We start from the raw sequence: 25,206 nt of genomic DNA, 5'->3' as shown, positions 1-25,206 counted from the left end.
CCCCAAAAAGAGCTTCAGAGGCTTTTTTTCTGAAGCTGTTTCAGAGGCTTTCAGAGGCAGAAAAAAATGTTTTTTTCTGAAATGTAGTTTCAGAAGTTTCAGCGGCAGGAAAAAAAAAAGCAAAAAAAAAGCAAAAAAAAGCAAGGCACAGAGTTCACAACCAAGGAACCTTTTGCTAAAATTCATCTGCCAATCAGCTTTTCTCTTATTTTCCTCCCCAAAAACTAAGATGGGTCGTATACTCCAAAAAATATGGTACTTATAAAGTAATAAAGAAGAGGGAATAAAAACAATCGTAGAAATCCCTGGATCTTAATTTACATTTAGTTACAAATAAATTACATTTATTTAAACAGGTACATGCAATTAATATTACTCCTCCTGCACTTATATTTTTTCCCATCAGTTAAAACTACTAATTACACAACCTATAATCAGATTTCACTTGTTTGTGGAAGAGAAGAAGGCGGAAGGGAAGATGACATTTTCATTACATAATGAAAAAAAGTCATAGTATAGGATCAACTCAGAAAATTTCTGCTGCAAATTAATTATCTAGCATCTAAAAGTAATTGTTAACGATATTTTTCATTATAAGGTACAGCCATTATCTAAATGTTCAGTACTATTTGAAACATTATTTTAAAATGTTTTATGTTCCCAAGGAAAAAAAATGAGTAGCTGCAAGCTGAAACAACAGAGGTGTCCATCAGTGGTGGGTTTCAAAATTTCTTAATACCGGTTCTATGGGCGTGGCTTAGTGGATGTGGCATGGCTTGGTGGACATGGGATGGGAAGGATACTATAAACTCCCCATTTCCTCCCGATCAGCTGGGATTTGGGAGGCAGAGAATAGATGGTGGCGGGGCCAATCAGAATTTTACTTCCGGTTCTGCGAACTATTCAAAATTTCCGCTACCAGTTCTCCAGAACTGGTCAGAACCTGCTGAAACCCACCTCTGGTGTCCATCAACCTTTAGGAACAAATTCACACAGCATTAATTGAAATAATGTATTCAAGCTGTCATAAAAAAATTAAACAACAGTAGCCAGGTTTCTTTTTTTCCAGCATAAGATGTAGCTGGTTCAGCAGCCGACGTTAACAAAAACACTCCATCATCTTATTACCAGGATTTCCCTCAACGCTGTCAAACTATTTAATAAATCTGCACTACTATTAATCTCATTGTTCCAATCACCCATCTCCTTTCACTTATGACTGTATGACTATAACTTTGTTGCTTGTATCCTTACGATTTATACTGATATTGATTGTTTCCTGATTGCTTAGTTGTAGCCTATGACTATCATTAAGTGTTGTAAGGGTTGTACCTTGACGAAGGTATCTTTTCTTTTATGTACACTGAGAGCATATGCACCAAGACAAATTCCTTGTGTGTCCAATCACACTTGGCCAATAAAAAATTCTATTCTATTCTATTTCCATATTCTGCTCCCCCCACCCCCGTTAAAAAAGGCCATTTGTTTATTAGGCCATGATCTCATCCAAAATATATATTTGTTTGGCATCTAGCCTAATGGCTTTCCAGTAAATGGAGAAATATACACTTATATATGAAGCATTCTTGAAGCTAGTTGCAGTTTCATGCAATAAGATTTTTTTAAAATGTTTAAAGTAAAAATAATGAGCTTTAGAAGGCCAGTTTAGTAAATTAATTGGAAAGTGCAGCTATTTTAACATCAATTCTCTGACAATTGGCTGAAGAGTGTGCCAATTTGCTTAGATGCTTAAAAGAGGCATGTGGTGCGTTCTTGTAATCTAGAAGAGAATGACTGATGCTGGTCAGCCATACCAATATCAAAGAAAAAAAGAACAGTTTTCAAAATGTGACAGATATCCTGCATTTCATTTCAAGTATATCTATAAGAATGTCAAGACTTATACAGAGGTTTGGAAGATTGTTTCAGAGAACACTATAAAGCGGATGACTTGTGTTTGCTGAACAGGGAAAAAGCTGTGCTACCATATCTTGAAAACGTTTTTCTGGTACATGATCCTTCAGCACCATCAAGACTGTGGTAGAAAAATAACATTTTTCTTACAACCGAGTCATAACTTTAGTCTTTTCTTCTGTTAGTAGCAATTTTGCTTGTCCAGTGTTATTTAAGAGGCATGTGAATCAACATTTGATAGAACCTAGATTATTGCTATCTCTAGAAACAAAAATGTCTACTATTTTCTGGTGCTTTAGAATTTATTTTTGTACAGTGAAACCAAATGTAACCAACCAGTTTAGGGGAAGCATGGTTCATGAAAGCCAAAAAAGTTAAATTTCACATAATTTACATATTTTGGTGAAGTTAAAAGTCAGATTTGGTTAGTTGCATCTGTAAAATTAAGGTTTTAGTATAGTCTGTTCAGGCTTATTTCCTTATTGCAAGATAGCAAAGAGGGCAAGTGGGTTTTTTATGCTATTACATGTCTTCATCAGTCTTCAACCATTCTGGCTCCTCACACTTCTTAACCCATAGAAACTCTAGTAAAAGTTAAGAACAGTGAAAGATAAGTCATGCACATATTGAACATCTTCTTTAGCCTGCCAAAAAAAATGAAGGTACATGCAAGAACTGTACACCAACATTTTCTTCACTGAAATCAATTTCTTTTCCATTAAACTGAAGATCATTTGAAAATGCAGGGACCAATTCACCTCCTATTGCTTTGAAGAAATGTATTGGCTTTTTGAGTTAAAAATAACCTGAAACAAATTGGAACTTTCCTAAAGTTTTATTAGAAATTTAGAAAAAAACCCTGAAAGCTCAGAAATCATTCAGTGGACTGAATAAAGGCAAATACCCAGACTGCTTAGCTTGGATTTGTCAGGCTGGTCTGTGGAAGTGTATCGTGCATTGAAAACATTGGTGCCATCCTAGACACCTGCAAGATACCTAATGCATAATGCCAATTTATTTAAGATGGCAGTCTCCTTGGTTTGGGTTATTTGATACAGGACTTTCAAGGGCTCTGATTAGGTATTTATATTTTAGCTTTGGCCTGCTGATTGTTTTTACCTTTGTCCCTCAGTATTACTGAAGGTCAGATTGATATGAATGGCGGCAACAGGATTCTTTATATATATGCTATATCAGCAGGGAATTCTTATTGTTAGTATTATATCATCCCCGTGGGGAAAAGAAAAGGAAATAAAGTTTACTCTCTTTATTAAGAGAACACTTTACTCTCTCTATTACTCTTTTTATCTTTTAAAAAGATCACTTTAAAAAGGAGGACACCGACAAAGGATGGAGAAGAAAGAAAAAGAACACATGTGTAAAGGAGGTTAAAATGCTTTTTCCTGTAACCAAGGTCATGCAAAAATCAGTATGAATGCCTAATTAAGAGCCAAAGATAAATAAATTGAACAACCTGAATAGCAGCTAATGTAATAGCAAAACTTTAAAAAGAAAGGGGAAAAACAGATGTCATATCTTTCTTAGCAGCTGCTGGTATTATTACTGAAAGGGCAATGAAACATCATTTGGTGCCATCCATGTAGATAATTAAACAAATATATCAGATAATCCAAATACACATAATCAGATAGGTTTCACTCTAATGATAACTGTAACATACTAAAGAATTATATGAATAAAAATTCTAGGAGGATGGAAGAGATTGTCAATAACTGTCAGACTGTACGATAGCATTATGAATTGTGGTGGTGCAGTGGTTAGAAATGTAGTATTGCAGGCTAATTCTGCTGACTGCTGAATACCAGCAGTTCAGCAGTTCGATTCTCACTGGCTCAAGGTTGACTCAGCCTTCCATCCACATTGTTGGGGACAATATGATGACTCTGTAAACCGCTTAGAGAGAGCTGTAAAGCACTGTCAAGTGGTGTATAAGTGCTGTTGCTATCATGTGACCAAAGGCCATCTCAACAGAGAATTAGGGAAAGAATCAGCAACACCTTCTATTGTTCCCCAATCCCAGAGGCAGAATCACATCTTTAAAATCTTATAAAAAGCCAATAGGGTCAGGACCAAGCTCATTTTTGGGGGGGGGGGAATTTCAATGGGCAAGTGCATGACAGTATAGATGGTGCCCAGAGCAGGCTTTATGGGACTTTATGGGATGGACCGCCATAATCAGGTGAAGTGATCAGGCAGAGATCCATCAACAGCCTAATTCAGGGGTGAAATCCAACAGGTTCTTACAGATTCTGGAGAACCGGTAGCAGAAATTTTGAATAGTTCAGAGAACCGGCAAATACCACCTCTGGCTGGCTGCAGAGTGGGGTGGGAATGGAGATTTTTCAATATCCTTCCCCCAGGAGTGGGGTGGGAATGGAGATATTGCAGTATCGTTCCCCTGCCATGCCCACCAATCCACGCCCACAAAGCAACACCATGCCTACCAAGCCACGCCCACAGTAAAAAATTAGTAAAAATAATTGGATTTCACCACTGGCCTAATCCCTTGTTATGAAGGCTTTATAGATTATAATCAGCACCTTGAACTGAACTTTGGAAGCATATCGGTGCAACTCTCAGACTCAGAAGTGTAACACACACACACACACACACACACACACGAAGTGTTATGTAATGACAAAGAAAAATGTGGCCGTATGGGTGGAACAAGTGCAATGTCTTCTCATTTCTTTAATAGTATATTACAGTTTTAATAAACCATATTAAAGAAAAGCCAGTTTGATGTAGTGTGAAGGCACCAGGCTAAAAACTGACAGTGGAGACTTCAGTTCTGGTCTGCCTTATGCGTAAAACTTGCTGAGTGACCTTAGGCCAGTCATTCTCTCTCAGCCCTTGGAAGGAGGCCATGGAGAACCACTTCCAAAATCTTGTCAAGAAACATCAAGGATTTGTCTGGGCAATCACCAAGAATCCACACTGAATTAAAGATACCCTCTCCTTGCAAATATATTAAAGATAATAGGGTTGTGGACAATTATAAAATTATTGTGGAGGGCAAGTGCAAGACTGTGGATCTTGAAAGCAAACATGGTGTTAGGGAGTCAGTTTGTGCAAATCTTGAAATAGGAACATCTTTTTTAAGGCTCTCATAAAAGCTATAATAAAGGACTGTGTTAATGAATAGTAGAGAAATACATTTTACATTTACATTTAGTGTGAAACTTTTCTTTCAAATCATTTTCACAGCACACCCATTCCTTTTACAGAATAAATAATGGGCTAATACTGTAATAAATTGTGCTTTAAAAATAATTAAAAATCCTACTTCCTTACTGTTCTCTTTTCTTCCATGGAAATTTCATCTATTGTGAAGACAACTCAATAAGTATAGTTGAGAACACTTAGATCCCTTGGGGCCCAGGATTTTAAAATATATAATTCGATTTCCTTAGAAGAGATTCTCTAGTTTTGTAAAGAAATTTGGAGCTGGCCTTGGAAATCAACAGAATGAATGAATGAATCATTCACAGGAAGAGTGCTTGTAGGAAAGATTGCACAGATCTGGGAAGGAGGAAAGTATGGAAAAGAAATGCAAAATAACCCCATCTTGATTTTAACAGAAAAGAAAAAAGTTGGACAGGCTTTCATGTTTTTGTTATTCAATCTTAGTGAAGTAAAAGTATTTCTGAAATCCTTGCCATGCCCGTTGCTTAACCTGGTCTTTCTCAAGGGGGTATCAGCAGGATTACTTTGAATTTCTTTCTCGTTCTTCCCTTTTTCCTATATTCCTCTACCACTTTTCTATTTCCTACAAGCATTTCAAAGGAAAAGATATAAAGAGTTTAGAAAAAAGAATTTAAGGGGAAAATCCTCCTCATATATTTGAACAATACCTTACGATAATAGATTCGCTGCTCTAAAATGGACCAATTTAAGGTGATTGATGCAGTCCTGCAACCTTTCATATCAACGTATATCAACATAAATGAAGCATTGATCACCGTAACCTCTACAAATAGAATGTATTATTTTGAGCTTATGATGTTAGAGAAATGGGGGTGGGGAAGGTTTTGCAAAATATATCTGTGGATACTTTGAATTCAGACTCATAGCAGGCAACTCTGGCACTGCCCCAGTTAGGAAGTATGATGTTATGAAGTTCAGTGTTCCTTTTAGCTTTTTCCCTATGGACTTTTATTTGGAATTAAAATTAAAAATACAAATAATGTCCTTCAATACAATAAAAAATACAAATAAATAAAGTAATGTCCTTCCTGTTAAAGACTACTTCAGCTTTAATTGCAATAATACAAGAGCAACCAATAGATTTAAACTTAATGTTAACCGCTTTAATCTAGATTACAGAAAATATGGCTTCTATAACAGAATCATCAGTGCTTGGAACACTTTACCTGACTCTGTGGTCTCTTCCCATAATCCCAAAAGCTTTAACCAAAAACTTTCTACTATTCACCTCACCCCATTCCTAAGAGGACCATAAGAGGCGTGCATAAGAGCACAAATGTGCCTACCGTTCCTGTCCTATTGTTTTTCTTTTTCTTCTTCATATATATATATATATATATATATATATGTTTTCTAGGTTTTTGCGGGTGTTTGTATGTAGGTCTTTGGTTATTTGGGTTTTCTCCCGTGTAAAATTGGAAGTGTCTTGGCGACGTTTCGACGAAGTCTCATTCGTCATCTTCAGGCTTCAGCTTCGTGCTTCTGGGAGCAATGTGTGATTGCAGCTGTTTCTTCCTTTTTAACTGCTAGTGAGGGTTTGAACTGATTGGGTGGGAGCTTGGCTGTGCTCTGATTGGCTGGGGGTTTTTTTGTGCTCTGATTGGCTGGGGGTGTGTCCTGTTTGGGTGGGGGCTTGGTTGTGCTCAGATTAGTCTGAGTTGCAGGGGGATTTGAGCTGGTGAGCTGCATTGCTGTTGTTTGGCTTCGTGTTTGGTGGTCATGCTACATCTTCATAGTGGGTGTCTGTCTGCTGTATGTATGGATTGGAGGGGTTTGAAATGGCTAATGTTGCAGCTGCGGTCTGGCTTCTGGTCCTTGGTCGTGCTTCCTGATCAGTGTGGGTTTGGGTCTGCTTTCTGGGTGCATGTGTGGTGGTGACATCCTGTGTGGACCTCGTGAGTGTGGTTCTGGTGTCATTCCTCGTGTTAGGGACTCGTTTGTCAATAAGGGCGGGTTTCCAAATGGCTGGTAGGCGGGAGGTATCATCTCGTTTGTTCATGCTGTGTGGGCGTTTTTCTATCTCGATGGCTTCTCTGATTATTCTGTTGTTAAAGTGTTCAGTTTTGGCGATGGTTCTGGTCTTTTTAAAGTCAATATCGTGTCCTGTGGCTTTAAGGTGTTGGACCAGGGAAGAAGTTGGTTCCTCTTTTTTGACTGAGTTCTTGTGTTCTTCAATGTGTGCACTTATTCTTCTGTTGGTTTGTCTGATGTATGTGGTGAGGCAGGTGGAGCATGGGATTTCATATACTCCTTGATTTTCTAACTCAATTTTGTCTTTGGGGTTTCTTAGGATGGTGGATAATTTTTGGTTTGTGTAGAATGCTGTCTTGATGTTATGTTTGTGGAGGATCTTGCTGATTCTGTCTGTGGTACCTTTTATATATGGGAGGAGAGCTGTGCCGTTCTCTTGTTCTCTATCTTGGATTTTAGTGGGGGGTTCTTTTTGGATTAGTTTGGTAATCTTATTTCTCTGGAATCCATTGGATGTTAGTACGTTTGTGAGAGTGTGTAGTTCGGTTTTTAGGTGTTGTTCGTCAGCTAAGCATTTTGTTCTAGAGATGAGTGTCTTGGCTATATATATATATATGCTTATATATGCTTATACCTCCTTATATTTCTTCATATATATGTTTATATACTATATAATTTTGTGTGTGTGATGCTTATGTATATTGTTGTGACAAAATAAATAAAATAAATAAATAAAAATAAATAAATAAATGGTAATAACAACAAGATCACAGGCATGTTCCAGAGGGATTACACCTGTTATGCATGTTTAGAACTGGGAAAGTGAAGGGGAAAGGGGAAAGGAAGGGAAGGGAAGGGAAGGGAAGGGAAGGGAAGGGAAGGGAAAGGCTTTTGTTTTAACTGCTTAGAATGTCAAGCTTTCTGATTCTAAATTGGCAAAAACTACCATACCTAGACTAGATACAAAATAAAACTATTATAATACTGCATAGTAGAATGAAGCTAGTTCAAGCAGTTGATTGTTCTCTGTAAACATGAGTTCTTTTTTATATCCTTTGTATTTTAAATCCAGCATAGATTTTTTTTCCAACCTTTTCATGACTTAATTAAGAAATTGCTTTTAATTTCTCAAGCTTGGCAATGAGAGCATTTGAATATGCTTGGAAGAATACTAGGTAGTACTTCATCAAAGTTTTGACTAAAGAGCTTGTTGGTAGTAATGGCTCAGAGAAATCCTCCAAAGAAGTTATTATTCAACCTAGAATTATGTCAGAACAGATGTTAACCCTCTATAGACAGTGAATGTGGAGATATTGAAGACGGAGTTTGTATTATAGGCATACCTATCTTAGAGGGTGTGATGGAACCTGTAGAAATTCAGTGCTAGTAGCATGGCAACAGTGTGTTTTACTGTGTAGATACTAAATAGAATTAATGTGTGACAGTGTATAAGAAATTATGAGCTGGGATAGCCATAATAACAAATCAGCCAATGGGAGCTTATATATATAAGACTTTGTTTGTCCTTGGATTATAAGATTCTGTGATTCTGTGCCTCTGCTTCTTGTCCTTGTACTTGCTACCATGTTGCAAGAGCTGCATGGGTATTGTATACTGTACATGTATCATGTTTTATATTATTGTATATAAACAAGTTTCTTCTATAAATGAATCCTGCTGAATTATTTACTTGTGTGCTGGTTGGATTGCTGCAGACTCTAACAAAGTGTCACTGCTGTTGGTAGACCTAATCTTTGATATGTACAGATGTAATTTTAAGGGCTGAAACTGGCAACTAGCAATCTAGACTGAATCAGTGTACAAACATACTGTACATCAGGGGACGCGATGGCTCAGGGGCTAAGACGTTGAGGTTGTCGATCGACAGGTCGGCAGCTCAGCGGTTCGAATCCCTAGTGCTGCCATGTAACGGAGTGAGCTCCCATTATTTGTCCCAGCTTCTGCCAACCTAGCAGTTTCGAAAGCACGTAAAAATGCAAGTAGGAAAAATAGGGACGACCTTGGTGGGAAGGTAACAGCATTCTGTGCGCCTTTGGCGTTGAGTCATGCTGGCCACATGACCATGGAGACGTCTTCGGACAGCGTCTTTGGCTTTGAAATGGAGATGAGCACCGCCCCCTAGAGTCGGCAACGACTAGCACGTATGTGCGAGGGGAACCTTTACCTTTTTACTGTACATCAAGTGCAATCCAGGCACTGAGAAATGAATAGCTAATTTTCAATTGAGTCAAAAAGAGTGGGAGGGAAAGGCTTAAGATTTAAACTCTGGGACTGATAACTCACAAGAGCTGCAGTGGGGTCCAATAACACGAGCAAATAGGCAGTTAAAACCTTTTTCTTTTTTAATGTCTATTGCATGTATCACACACATGTAGCAAGAGCAATAACACTTAGACTTATATACCACTTCACACAGAGGTGGGTTTCAGCAAGTTCTGACCAGTTCTGGAGAATCGGTAGTGGAAATTTTGAGTAGTTCAGAAAACCAGTAAATACCACCTCTGACTGGCCCCTCCCCTATTTATTCTCTGCCTCCCGAGTCACAGCTCATCGGGAGGAAATGGGGATTTTGCAGTAACCTTTCCCTGGAGTGGGGTGGGAATGGAGATTTTACAGTATCCTTTCCCTGTCATGCCCACCAAGCCACACCCAGCAAGCCATGCCATGCCCATCAAGCCACACCCACGAAACCGGTAGTAAAAAAAATTGAATCCCACCACTGACTTCACAATGCTTTACAGCCCTCTCTAAGCAGTTACAGAGTCAGCATATTGCCCCCATCATTCTGAGTCCTCATTTTATTGACCTCAGAAGGATGGAAGTCAACCCTGGGCCAGTGAGACTCAAACTGCCAAACTGGTGTTAGCTGGCAGTCAGCAGAAGTAGCCTGCAGTACTATATTCTACCACTGCACCACCACAGCTCTTTTTAAAAATATGTAAAAAGGAACATTTTAAGTCTTGGCCTTTAGATCTCTCAACATTGTCAGGCAATACTATTCAATAATAAATAATAATAATAATAATAATAATAATAATAATAATAATAATAATAATAATAATAATAATAATAATAATAATATAATATTCAATAATATTCTGCACTTTCTTGGATTCATATGTAATTCTCAAGAATACTATCTGACAATGGTTAAGACTTATAGTTGCCAGCTTCAGCCCTTAAAATTAAATCTGTACATATCAAAGCTTAGGTCCACTAACTGCAGTGACACCCTGACAGTGATATCTAAAAGAAACCAAACTGATTTAAATTAAATGACACATATATGAAGTGAGATGGCTTATCGTGATGAAGTTAAAAGAACTGCAGGGTAAAAAAAAAATCCAACCCAACTTAATAAAGCAAGAACTGAAATCTTGTTAGCACAAAAGGAGCAGAAATCTTATAAATATTCAAGCCCTTAATCAAATAGCTTAGGGGGGAAACTCTTTGGAATGTTCATAATTACTTTAAGTGGCTTATTAATGTTATCATTTTATGATAGTGATAGTGCATTGGGGACATCTAATACTTAATTGTGTCACAGAAGCATACTAAACACTCCATGTTTGGTCACTTGGGATTATTATCCTAACAAATGAAAACAACACTTTCCAGTATTAATAATTCCTGGCATTTATGTAGTGCTTGAGAGTTTCACTACTTCCCATAGTGTGATTCAATTACCCTGTATATTTCTAACCATCCATCTAGCCATATAGAGTGGCTGAAAAGAGACTAACTTGCCTAAGGATAACTAGGCAAGTTTGTGAGAAAATATCATTTGAACCAGTAATTTTATGATGCCCTATTTTTGGTCAAATACAAGTGGCCAAATAGGTAAATGACATGACTGGCTTTTCATCTTTCATGTCATGTTTTAGAGCCCTTGAACTGTAAACAGCAACATTTTCCAGCAAACATATTTACCACTCTGAGGAACATATCCCAAATTCCATAATTTTTATCCTTAAGGTCTTCTGATTAATAGTGTCTGATTAATTCCAGGTGAGCGAACTCCTGATCTTCTATATCCATTAAAGAATGGAAAACTGTAAAACAATAGCTCTTGGTTTGATGTTTTTTTCTCAGGAAATGTGTTCTTTATTTGACTATATCCAATGGTCTTTTTTAGTAGAAAGCCTTTAAATATAAAAACTAACCACCTTATTAGTCACACATCTTCCCTTCCAAAAAAATATGCAGAATTTAATGAGGTTATTTCTCATGTGGGCATAAGCTTAAACATGTGTATAACAAGATATTTTACTTGTATTTGGATGTCTGTAAATAGTTATAGCAAAGAATTAACTATTCAGTATAGTAAGCATAGACCTATAAAACCATGCAGTCAAAGTAATGGGCCACGTCTAGTAAGCTGCTAGTTCTGGGGTGCAAAAATTCAAATGACCTCTAGATAGAAGTAGAAGCCTAAAGAAAACTCTCTGTTATCATCTAGGGCAGTGTTGGTGAACCTTGTCAGTACCGAATGCCAAAATGGGAGCACAGGCGGGTGGGCGGGGGAGCACCGGAAACCAGTAGAGCAGCTCCCTGTTGCGCATGCGTGAGAGCACTGGAAACCGGAAGAGCAGTTCCCCGGTATGCATGTATATGCCGGGAAGTTGAGCTTCCGGTTTCTGGCGCGCATGCATGTGCAAAGACCAGCTGGCCGGTGTGCATGCACGTGTCGAAAACTGGAAACTCAGCTGTCAGGGAGCTGCTCTTCTGATTTCTGGTGCTTCCGTATGTGCAAAGACCAGCTGGCCGGTGCACATGTGTGCGCTGGAACCTGGAACAGAAATGGGCAATGGCTGGCATACCCAGAGAAATGGCTCTGCATGCCACTTCCAGTACGCGTGCCATAGTTGGCCATCACCGATCTAGGGTTCTTCTAAGCTTTTACAATCCAGACCTGTTAGCTCTACAGGCTAATTTTTAGGTATATTGGAGCCACCATTTTACAAGCTACATAACTAAATGTTAGGATTATTCATTTTTATCTTGCAAAATGATACCTCTGTGGATCTTCTAAGCTCATTTTTGTATTCTTGGGTCATTACACCCAATATTACATATTCTGCACCCATTACCCAGCACAAATACACCCTTGTTGTATGCCCGAACCTTCTATACTTTTCCCTTTAGTTGTACTGTTATGATTCTTCTTGTTGTTATTTTTAATTTTAAATTTGAATATTTGAGATACAGTAGGAGAGAGGCAAATGAAAGCACGCAAAAAAGAAAAAAAAGAAAGCACAATAAAAGCGACAGTTTCTACACTATCATATAAAGTGTTTTCACAGCCACAGGTTTGAGATTTATAGCAAGATGTCAGTTATCTCATGGCCTATGAAATTCACAAATGCAGCAAAATGATAAAGGGGAAAATAAAGACCTTCCTTTTTTCTTTGAAATTGCTGGTTTCCAAATAAATGGTATTTAATCATTTTTTTTAAATAATGATATAAGTGGCATTTTTTTACTTGAGGCACAGAACAGACCCTGAGAACTCTTTTTGTCTAGTGCTAAAAAAGAAGGTGGAAATAAGAACAAAACAAAGAAAACTTTTTCAAAGAAGTGAATTACATATGTCAACATACATCCCCATGATACTTACTGATACCCACAGATAGAAATGGACATTTATCACGACAGCTTTAAAAGAAATATTAGTATTTAATATTTAAATATCATTTAAGGGAAACTGATTTGCTCTGGGAGTATATTTTTTTAAGAAAAAAAGTCTTATTGTATTTTGAGTGGCTGCTAGATCAAAACATGGACTTTAGAATTTTCAATACAGAAGAAAGTGCATTGGTGTCCATAAAAACTCTAAACATCAAAGACCAAGAAGAGGCTTTCAAAAATCTGGCTTTGTGCTTAACTTTTGTCTGTTCCATTTTTGTGGCCGTACAGGGCCGTACTTTGTAAATTTTACAAAAGAGTGTCTGATATTTCAAAAATACCAGATGCATAATCTCAAAACTAACTGGGCTTTACAAAAAAGCAGTTTCTGAGAATGAAAACAACCACTTTTGTGAGCAGAAGTTTATTCGTATGGTCTTTTTCTTCTCACTGTGTCTCTCCTTAATTCCTGACAGCCTTCTGTAAAGGGTCCTTCAGTCCTTTTTGGAGCTGGAAAAATTCCATCACAGATAGAATAGAATAGAATAGAATGGAATGGAATGGAATGGAATGGAATGGAATGGAATAGAATAGAATAGAATAGAATAGAATAGAATAGAATAGAATAGAATAGAATAGAATAGAATAGAATTTTTTATTGACCAAGTGTGATTGGACACACAAGGAATCTGTCTTGGTGCATACGCTCTCAGTGTACATAAAAACTCTAAACATCAAAGACCAAGAAGAGGCTTTCAAAAATCTGGCTTTGTGCTTAACTTTTGTCTATTCCACTTTTGTGGCCGTACAAGGCCGTACTTTGTAAATTTTACAAAAGAGTGTCTGATATTTCAAAAATACCAGATGCATAATCTCAAAGCTAACTGGGCTTTACAAAAAAGCAGTTTCTGAGAATGAAAACAACCACTTTTGTGAGCAGAAGTTTATTCGTATGGTCTTTTTCTTCTCACTGTGTCTCTCCTTAATTCCTGACAGCCTTCTGTAAAGGGTCCTTCAGTCCTTTTTGGAGCTGGAAAAATTCCATCACAGATAGAATAGAATAGAATAGAATGGAATGGAATGGAATGGAATGGAATGGAATGGAATAGAATAGAATAGAATAGAATAGAATAGAATAGAATAGAATAGAATAGAATAGAATAGAATAGAATAGAATTTTTATTGGCCAAGTGCGATTGGACAGACAAGGAATCTGTCCTTGGTACACAAGCTCTCAGTGTACATAAAAACTCTAAACATCAAAGACCAAGAAGAGGCTTTCAAAAATCTGGCTTTGTGCTTAACTTTTGTCTATTCCATTTTGTGGCCGTACAGGCCGTACTTTGTAAATTTTACAAAAGAGTGTCTGATATTTCAAAAATACCAGATGCATAATCTCAAAGCTAACTGGGCTTTACAAAAAAGCAGTTTCTGAGAATGAAAACAACCACTTTTGTGAGCAGAAGTTTATTCGTATGGTCTTTTTCTTCTCACTGTGTCTCTCCTTAATTCCTGACAGCCTTCTGTAAAGGGTCCTTCAGTCCTTTTTGGAGCTGGAAAAATTCCATCACAGATAGAATAGAATAGAATAGAATGGAATGGAATGGAATGGAATGGAATGGAATGGAATAGAATAGAATAGAATAGAATAGAATAGAATAGAATAGAATAGAATAGAATAGAATAGAATAGAATTTTTTATTGACCAAGTGTGATTGGACACACAAGGAATCTGTCTTGGTGCATACGCTCTCAGTATACATAAAAGAAAAGATACCTTCATCAAGAATTTTAAAATACAACATGTAATGATAGTCATAGGGTACAAATAAGTTATGCTTAAGGAAGTCATTCTTTATGCAGACAAATACTCTTGAATCTATAGTAATTCTCTAGTTTTTTCATGACTGAGCTGGTAAGATGGGAATCTTAAATCCTACTTAGAAGTATCATGCTTGAAACAGTAGAGATTCTATGGTTTAAATAAAGTATGACATTGCTCTCAGAATGGTGGCAGACTTTAGCAGAGGCGGGTGCAAATTGTAATCAGAATGAAAATAAGCACATGCATAAATATAGAAAGACAATAGAAAGAGTAGCTTTAATAAGACCCCCCAGAGTATTTCATGATAGAGAAGAGATTTAGTGTAAGGGCTTCCTGCTCTATAGCTATGTCTTATATCAACTTTATTCACATGATGAAAGACCTTGTAGAATTTTGATTATTTATCACTCAGGTATTCAAATGTTTATATTTCCTCTTTATCATTGGATTTAGAGTGAAACATGTCGAATAAAGTGAAATTTCTACCACCAAGGAGAATTTGGAACACCCTTCCAGAGTTAGTAACATGTATCTTTTCTTTTATGTACACCAAGACAAATTCCTTGTGTGTCCAATCACACTTGGCCAATAAAAAATTCTATTCTATTCTATTCTATTCATGAGAAACAAGAACAGAAAATGACATTTGAGTTGGAACTGTAATCCCCTTTCCCCCCTATATAACGGACTGAGAATTACTGTGGTCTAATTATTTGCTTATCTCACTTGCGACTTATTGTAATATTGTTTGATATTTCTCTTTCTTTCAAATGAGATGGAGGATGCTAACTAAGATGAGACATTATGTTCCTTAAGAAATATCTGGAGTGTTATGGCATATCAACAAGAAGGGGAAAGGAAGGAAAACATTGTCCATAGAGTTTTTAATCATCCATGTACAATTTGATTTACTGATAGTGAGAAAGGGGTGGGATAGGATAGGAATAGTTTAAAAAGACACACATGCTTATTTCAATTCTTATCTCCAAATTGGCTTACTGAGATTTAAACTATTTATATTGATAATGAAAATAAAGTTACTTCCTGCACTAAGTTTACTTTTAATATCTTAATTATTGAATGCTTTTTATAAATGTTATATTTTTCTCTTTCCAAACAGAGCAAGTATTGTCCAAAAGCGAATTATTTATTTTCAAGATGAAGGATCTCTCACCAAGAGGTTGTGTGAGCAAGGTATGGTGAATACTCCTTTTCTTTTTTCCATTCTTTTCGCTCTCTGATGGATATGATTTGCCCACAACATTTTGTTATGTATCTTTAAATATTTAGGCGGGAAACAAGCACGTTGCTGATTGGTTGAAGCCGCCGGTTTAACAGTATATAAAGGGTTGTTTTTCCCCAGCCACGCTGCTGGGTTCACCATATATTAAAGAGCTGTTGTCACTACCCTGGTCTCCAGCCTCGTTACTTCCCGAACTTAACACTGGCGACGAAGGTGGGATTTCGAGGCTAAGGAGCACCAGAACCGAGCTGAAGCACGAAAGAACCGAACCCAGCAAACACAGGGCAGAAAAGCGGAGATGGCCAGTTACACTCCGCCCGCACCGTTTGACCCAGCTAAGAGAAATGGGGAGCGTATATGACCCGTTTGAAAGCTTTCTAGAAGCCAACGAACTGCAAGGAGTTCCAGACAACCGCAAAGGGCATACTTCTTGAGCCACTGCGGTCCGAGGTCATCGACATCGCGGAAGCCCTGGCAGAGCCAACGCCGATACAATCGGTATCGTGGCAAACTCTGCAAACCCTGCTAAAAACCATTTCGCGCCAACGCCGTCCAAATCGTGCGGCGTTTTGAATTTGGAGGCGCCGACAGCTGAGGCGAATCCATCGGCGACTACATGGCGCCCTGAAAGCCTCCAAAGACTGTGGGTACCGAGACCTGGACGAGGTGCTGCTGGAGCAACTCATCAGGGGGTCCGAGACATGCGTTTGCGGGCGGCTGCTATCAAAAGCAATCTGGCTGGCGCTCTGGGCGAAGCCAGAGCGCATGAAATGTCCACCCAAGCGGCGGAGACACTGCAAAGCCTCTCACACCAAAGGCGAGCACAAAGTCAACCCGGTGCACCAGGAGAGATCCAGACCGAATCCGGCGGTGAGGATGAGGAAGGGTCTGCCGAACCGAGAAAGCGGCAAAGAGGACCGGGGCGAATGCGGAAGTTGCGGAGGTCAACACCAGCGCCAACGCTGCAAGTTTAAGGGCGCAACATGTCGGTGCGAGAAGAAGGGCACCTAGCTCAAGTCTGTCGAGCTCCCCAACCTTCCGCCGAAAATTCAAATCGGCCAATCAGGCGGGATCGGCAAGGCGACCGCGATTGGCTCAAACAAAAAGCGCGATTCAAACCAAACGACTGTGGTCATAGGCGCGCCTCAACCCAGTGGAGAAGAAGATCTTCACCAAACCCAAAATAGAAGGAGTGCGGTGCCGACTGAAGTGGACACGGGTCAGCGATCACCATCATGTCCTGGGACACTTTGGCGAAGTCACTGCCATCAGTCGCGCCACCTGCAAACACAACGGCTACGAGTCCACGACTACCAAGGGAATCGCATCCCTGTTCGAGGACCACCTCCGTCCGAGTCGATACGGACCACACAAGAAGACCCTGCCCATCACGATCGTCGAAGGACCCTGCCTGGTTTGTTGGGACTAGACTGGTTTCGTGCACTGGGCATGGGAGTGACTGGCATCTACAGAAGTGACTGTAACCTGAAAGACATTCTCATGAGCGAGTTCGAAGATGTCTTCAAGGACTGCCTGGGCAAGTACAAGGGACCCCTATTTCCTTCAACTTAGACCCCAGGTAGCCCCATTAGGTTAAAGGCAAGGAGAGTCCCTTTGCCCTAAACCAAAATTGACAAGGAGCTAGATAAGCTCATAAATCAGGGATTTTGGTGCCAGTCGATCACGCAAAGTGGGAGGCATCGTCACCCAGTAAAACCAGATGGGTCAATTAGAATCTGCGCTGACTACAAGGCGGCTAAACAAAGCCTTACAGAAAAGCGCTTACCGGTTCCGTGGTGCAACACTTGCTGCACTCTTTGGGGCAAGGGCAAGTCTTTGCAAAGTTAGACTTGGCTCAAGCCTACCAACAACTGCCCGTGAGCGCCAACACAGCGAAGCCCAAACGATTGTAACTCACAGGGGGCCTTCAAGTGTACCCGATTACAATTTGGGGTGAGTGTGGCACCAGGGCTGTTCCAAAACCTAATGGAACGACTTCTGCAAGGGCTCCCAGGGTAGTTCCCTACTTGATGATGTATTGATATCAGCAGCGTAGAGGAATTGGGGAGCGTTTGAGAAAGGTTCTGGGCATTTTCGGTCAGCGGACTAAAGGTTAAAGTGAACAAATGCCAGATAGGGTAGAATCCGTCAATTCTTGGGCTACCGAATAGACAAGAAGGAATTCACCCACTGAGAGCAAGGTCAAGGCAATCAGAAAGGCTCCAGCGCCCAAAAACAAAACAGAGCTACAGGCATTCCTGGGGCTAGTGAATTTTTACGGTCTTTTAAAAACAAAGCGACCGTTGCTGAACCGCTGCATAAGCTTCTAGGAAAAATACTGTTTGGTCTTGGGGAAAGTCGGAAATAGGGCTTTGAAGCAGTAAAAACCTGCTCTCGGCGATAGCCTGCTCATCCAATATCATAGCTCATTGCCCTAGTGCTGGTTTGCGATGCCTCCCCTTACGGGGTGGGGCTGTACTCAGCCACAGACTTCAAAGCACAGAAGCCCCTATAGCCTTCTACTCCAGAACGATGTCCTCCCCAGAGGAACTATAGCCAGTTAGATAAGGAAGCGCTAGCAATTGTGTCAGGGTAAAAAATTCACGAATATGTTTTGGCGGACTTTGAAATTGTGACTGACCACAGACCGCTGTTAGGATACTGGCTGGCGACCGCCCAACGCCTGTGGCACTTTCGCCACGATTGACCCGATGGACTATTTTCTTGGCCGCTTATTCTTACAAGCTGCAGCATCGACCAGGAAAAGAAGTGGGGCATGCGGACGCGTTAAGCAGCTGCCCACTACCAGGGGCGCTCGAAGCCCCCACTCCGGGGGCGCCCATCCTGCTAATTGACTCTTTGGACTCTGGCCCAGCAACATGTAAGGAGGTGGTTCGGGCATCATACCCGGACACTATGTTGACGACTGTACTCGGTTGGGTACAAGAGGGTGGCCGCTGCGCGGCGAGCAGTTTAAGGAATTTGTTAAAAAGCGTGATGAGCTCTCGGCTCAAGGGGGGTGCCTGTTATGGGGTGATCGTGTGGTAATCCCGGATAAATTAAGGGGAAAGGTATTGGACCTCCTCCACGAGGGTCACCCAGGGATCGTAAGGATGAAGGGGCTAGCAGAAGCTATGTGTGGTGGCCACTCATGGACTCAGAGATTGCTGAGAGGGTAGGAAATGCCAGGCTTGCCAAGAGTCCAGACCTCTACCCCAACGGCCCCAGTCAGGGAATGGGAAAAACCCCAAGGGCCCTGGTCAAGAATTCACATTGATTTTGCTGGCCCTTTCCACGGCCAAACCTTCCTAGTGGTTGTCGACGCATTCTCTAAATGGTTGGAGATCATACTCATGAAATCCACTACGGCCGAGGCAGTAATCGCAGCCCTCGCCACCTATTGCAACCCACGGGTTGCCTGACACTCTGGTGTCCGACAACGGCCCGCAATTCACGGCAGCCCAGTTTGAGGAATACTTGGCAGAGGAGGGCATCCGACATGCCCTCTCTGCGCCTTTCCACCCTCGTCGAATGGCCTTGCAGGCGTTCCGTCCGGGCGCTAAGGAGGCATTGTCCAGGCTCAAGCCAGGTGACTGGCAAACAAAGATAGATTTCTTTCTGGCCGTTCAGCACAGAACCCCAAGCACTGCTACAGGCAGAAGCCCAGCCGAATTATTGATGGGACGGAAACTCCGGTGCCCACTTGACCGTTTGAATCCCATTACACACCAGAGGGTTACAAGGGGAACTAGAAAAACAAGGAAATGGGCATAGGCGACCGGTGTGGGCCCGCAACTATGGGGGCGGCCCAAGTTGGCTCGCAGGGCAAATCATAAAAGCAACCGGTCCAAAGTCATACTTGGTCGAGTTACAAGACAACCGAGTATGGGCGCCACATAGATCAGATAAGGAAACGAATAACTGAACAACCCGAGCTAAATGAGACAGATCATGACCACTCCTTATTTGAACCCACAGCTGACCATAACCGGGAGGCGCAAGACTTAGCTGAGGTCCCGGAGGTCCAGCGACGCCATCAGGTTCCCGATGGAAACAGCAGGGAAAACTCCAAAAGTAATCCAAGGCCGGAGGGCCAAGAAAAAGAGACTGCCAGTAATCCAGGGCCCGATGGCTTAGAGAAAGAGCTGGGAGGAGAAAAAAAACCCCTCCGACCAGCTCAAAACACCACCCAGGACTGAACCGCGCAGGTCCGAAAGAATTAGGAGACGCCCAGGTTATTTGCGTGACTACGTCGAAAAATAACATGTAAATAATATGTAAATAAGTGGTAAAGTGTTTTCTGGGAGGGGAGGAGTGTTATGTATCTTTAAATATTTAGGCGGGAAACAAGCACGTTGCTGATTGGTTGAAGCCGCCGGTTTAACGGTATATAAAGGGTTGTTTTTCCCCAGCCACGCTGCTGGGTTCACCATATATTAAAGAGCTGTTGTCACTACCCTGGTCTCCAGCCTCGTTACTTCCCGAACTTAACACATTTCTCTCTTTTAGTTGGGAGCCAGCCAACTGAATTTAAATAGTTTTCAGTCATATTTATTTCAGTGCAAAAAATCTTTCAGATTAGATATGTTTTAACAAATTTCTACTACTTCCTAAATTGACTGCATTCTCAAAATTACCTTTTGAACTTGTTTATTTGCAAATGTTAAGTTACATTCATTTGTGTTACAAATGAATTTTCTTTCAGAATTTATGGTGATCTTGACTTGGGCTTCATCTATGTTTAAATTTGTAAAAAAGTAAATTTAGGTGCTTTTCTATGTAGATCTTTCTTCCTATTCATAATATTATTTCCTAAATTTGTTCTGAGATTTCCCCAGACTATAACTCTTGCTCTGTGCACTGGGAAGTCTGACCAGGATTGTAGTCTTGGAAAAGCCTATGTACCAACAGAAAGAATTTGATGGGATTTAGAATGGAGCAGCAAAAACACCCAAGCCCAGATACATGGGTACTAACCTTTGTTTACTGATTGGATAGAAATATAGAAAAGAACAATATATGTTGAGGCCTGCTGAAACAAAATTGCATTGTTGCAAAGAAAACTGATGTTCTTTAACATCATACTACAGAAAAGCATGTGTAGAACTGCTAATTTTTATATTTGGAAAAGGGACTACAGTCTTAAATTGCAGTAACAAAGGTTATACAGATATTCCTTCGCCAAGTAAATCAAATATGTGTGATAGCACACACACTGTAGTCAATAAACAAGCTGGCCTTGAAGGACAGAGGGAAGATCCACTACCGAGGCAATGATCAGATAAATGAAACTTGAATGCAGGCCAAAAAAAAAATTGCAAAAATGTCTCAGACAGCATACACACAAACACACACACATAAAACTCAGAGAAACGGCGGGGGGGGGGGGGAGAGAGATCCCTAATTGTCATGAAACTAAAACGGGGGAGGAAAGGAAACACAATCAGTGTTTGCAAGTTTCTGTCCAATGAAGTAACTGTGTTCTCTTTGCTGATGATGTCAAACTTTTCAATACCACTGATAATACATCCACAATTCAAAAGGACCTTGATCATCTAACTGCTTGGTCTAAAATTTGGCAACTACAAATCTCAACCAGTAAATGCTCAGTCTTGCATATTGGAAGAAAGAACCCAATCACAAAGTACATGCTTGATGGACATTGCCTCGCAGATGACCCCCACCCTGTCAAAGACCTTTGAGTTTTTATATCTAACGATTTAAGTTCCAAAGCCCACTGCAACTATATAGCTAACTTAATTTTACGTAGCTTCTTTTCAAAAAACACCACGCTACTGACCAGAGCATATAAAACATTTGTTAGGCCAATTCTCGATTACTGCTCTCCTGTCTGGAACCCATATCATATATCTGACATCAACACAGTTGAGCGTGTCCAAAGGTATTTTACGAGAAGAATTCTCCACTCCTCCGAAACTAATAAAATACCTTATTCCACCAGACTTGATATCTTGGGTCTAGAAAACTTGGAACTTCGCCGACAAGATCTGGGTTTAGCATATAAAATCATCCGTTGTAATGTCCTTCCTGTCAATGACTTTTTTAGTTTCAATAACAATATCACAAGAGCTACCAATAGATTTAAACTCAATGTCAACCGCTCCAGTTTAGATTGCAGAAAACACGATTTCTGTAACAGAATTGTATATACTTGGAATGCATTACCTGACTCTGTAGTTTCTTCTCATAACCCCAAAGGCTTTATTCAAAAACTGTCCACGGTTGACCTCACCACTTTCCTAAGAGGACTCTAAGGGGCGTGCATAAGAGCACATACGTGCCTTCCGTTCCTGTCCTACTGTTTCTTCCCCTATGTATATATATGTTTTTAGTACCTCGTTTCTCCTCGTATATATGTTCATATATTATATAACCCTTTATGCAACGCTTATATATATATATTGTTATATTGTTATGACGAATAAAATAAATAAATAAATAAAAATAAATAAATAAGTACTATAGTCCAGGGGTCTCCAACCTTGGTCCCTTTAAGACCTGTGGACTTCAACTCCCAGAGTCCTTCAGCAAGCAAAGTTGGCTGAGGAATTCTGGGAGTTGAAGTCCACAAGTCTTAAAGGGACCAAGGTTGGAGACCCCTGCTATAGTCTACCTTATAGGGATAGTACACACCTCAGATTTTAAAAAATAAAAACTGCATTCTTAGAAGAAGCTACTCCTGCCAGAGTAATGTGCCTACTGAGAGAATCAAGTGGCATATAGGAAGTTATATCTACTCATCTTCCTTTTATCTCTCAGGTGCAGAAATAATGCAAAGTAGTTTGTTTGTTTTTTGCAATTGCCACAGGGGTGGTATTCGCTTACCTTCCCTACCGATTTGCCAATGTGCGTGTTTGCGTCATCTTCCGTGCATGCGAAAGGCCTTCTGTGCATGCACAGAGCCTTGAAAACATTGAAAAATGGGACGTAATGATGTCCACGCGGGTGGATGGGGCATCCCGCAGTTGCCCCTATCGGTTCACCCAAACTGGATAGAACAAGGCTGAATACCACCACTGAATTGCCACCATAATGACATGCAAGTTGCTTCATGCAGACTCATCTTGCCACTTTCACACAGCTAACCTAAAATATTTTGTCAGAAGAGAAGATGTACTTTTTTCCTATTTTCCTTAACAGAAGCAAAGTGGACATATGAAGAACGGTTACAGGAACTGGGTATGTCTAATTTAATGAAAAGAAGGACTAGGGGAGACATGATAGCAGTGTTCCAATATCTCAGGGGTTGCCACAAAGAAGAGGGAGTCAAACTATTCTCCAAAGCACCTGGGGGTAGAACAAGAAGCAATGGGTGGAAACTAATCAAGGAGAGAAGCAACTTAGAACTAAGGAGAAATTTCCTGACAGTTAGAACAATCGATAAGTGGAACAACTTGCCTGCAGAAGTTGTGAATGCTCCAACACTGGAAATCTTTAAGAAAATGTTGGATAACCATCTGTCTGAGATGGTGTAAGGTTTCCTGCCTTGGCAGGGAGTTGGACTAGAAGACCTCCAAGGTCCCTTCCAACTCTGTTCTTATGTTATATGTTATATAGTATCTCCCACATTTTCATTTGCCGGAACACTTTACTCAGAAGGATTGTAGAATACGTGTTCTGCAGATGTTTAATTTCTTTTGAGATTACATTCAAAATGCATGATTTTTATACTGAAGTCTTCCAGAAAATGCTTTCTGGATCTTCTTGCACAAGACTAGTGATTCTTTACGCAGCCCTGGAGAGGAAATTACCACTGCAATTCATTTTATTTGTGTCTGTTTATTCTTTCAGTAATAGTCATTTTTAAGGGGATACCAAGGCAAATGGCCTTCGCCTTTTTCCCTTTGACTCAAGAATCCTGGATTAGCATAATTCGGCCTTGACTTTTATACTCTTCCTGAAATATCCTGAAGTATGTGCTCTAAGATGCTTAACTGAATTTAATAGAACATGACATATCTGACACTCACAAGACTATCTCACTTTCTGAGTCTATTTAGTAATGCAGATTGCTTTCATTTTGAAACAGCTCTTTATGTCATAAAGGGTGAATGTGCTCAGGAAAGTCAGTGGAGCAAGTTACATAAATGAAATGGAGATATCTTGTGGTTTTGAATGCAGAAAAGTCAAAGGAAGCATTAAAAGCCAAAACAATTTGTCAAGAATCTGAATTGCATCCCATTTGTTTCTAAAAGAAAGAAACATTCCGCCTCTCAACTTGCTTTGAAACTCTTTTTTACGGCATGTTTTTATTTTTATTTCAAACTTAAGTATGAGTGTATGTACGGAACATTTGCTTATGTTACATGTCGCCATGTTCTACCTATAATATCACTACCATAGACTGCTATGGCAGTGAGCAGAATTTTCATAAATTTTCAATTCTTTGAGGCTTTTATTTCTATGTGAAGAATTGTTGTTTAGAAGTATACCAGAGGTGGATTTCAGCAGGTTCTGACCAGTTCTGGAGAACTGGTAGCAGAAATTTTGAGTAGTTCAGAGAGCCGGTAAATACCACCTCTGACTGGCCCCGCCCCATCTATTCTCTGCCTCCCGAGTACCAGCTAATTGGGAGGAAATGGAGATTTTGCAGTAACCTTCCCCTGGATTGGGGAGGGAATGGATATTTTACAGTATCCTTCCCCTGGAATGGTGTGGGAATGGAGATTTTACAGTATCCTTCCCCTGCCATGCCCACCAATCCACACCCACTAAGTCATGCCACGCCCACCAAGCTATACCCACAGAACTGGAAGTATACCTAGGAAAAATTATCTGTACTATCAAAACATAAACACCAGTGGGAGAAGAGATTTGCAACACATCTTTCCTCAAATTATGTCTTCCAATATTTTAAGGTGGGACTAGCATAATATGGGAGACAAAACAAGGAGAATCGATACTGGAGATACCCTAGAATTCTACAATATCATACTTTTCTTGTCAATATCTTCCCCTGTACATGCAGTATATATGGTATTTTATTGAACTATATTTCAGGCCTTTTCACACATAGGTAGGTTCATTTCAAAAAGGGGAGAGGGAATCAGAAGGTCGAGAAAGAAGCAACAAATGAAGAATGCAAATAACCTTTGAAAAATGACAGGTAACCTCTGTCACTTCTGACTCTCATCAGACAGGATTTCAGCTGAACTGAAGTCATTTATAAATAAAAGGCCATCTCTAGGTCCAACTTAGTTCACAATCACAAATGTACCCTGGGTCTCAAGGTTACATGTGCAGTCAGCTGAGATTTACAAATATCTAGAGCTGTATTTTATACGGGAAGAGAAGGATACATTGGCTCTCAAAAATGTATTTGCCAAGTTTAGAATTTCAACATTTGGCAGACCCTCAA

At 40.0% G+C, this 25,206-nt stretch overlaps 1 protein-coding gene across 1 annotated transcript in view; it reads left to right on the top strand.

Moving 5' to 3' along the window:
- Positions 1-25,206, top strand: part of SPON1 (spondin 1) — a 388,936-nt gene that overhangs the window by 112,017 nt on the left and 251,713 nt on the right. The window contains exon 4 of the mRNA XM_058160540.1: positions 15,705-15,778. Coding sequence (XP_058016523.1) covers positions 15,705-15,778 — 74 coding nt within the window. The remainder of the gene's footprint in view (positions 1-15,704; positions 15,779-25,206) is intronic.

Source organism: Ahaetulla prasina, chromosome 1 (genome assembly GCF_028640845.1).
Source record: "Ahaetulla prasina isolate Xishuangbanna chromosome 1, ASM2864084v1, whole genome shotgun sequence".
In the NCBI taxonomy this organism is placed as follows: Eukaryota; Metazoa; Chordata; class Lepidosauria; order Squamata; family Colubridae; genus Ahaetulla; species Ahaetulla prasina.
Note: the sequence above shows the minus strand (reverse complement) of the source record. Positions and strands in the feature narration are given on the sequence as shown.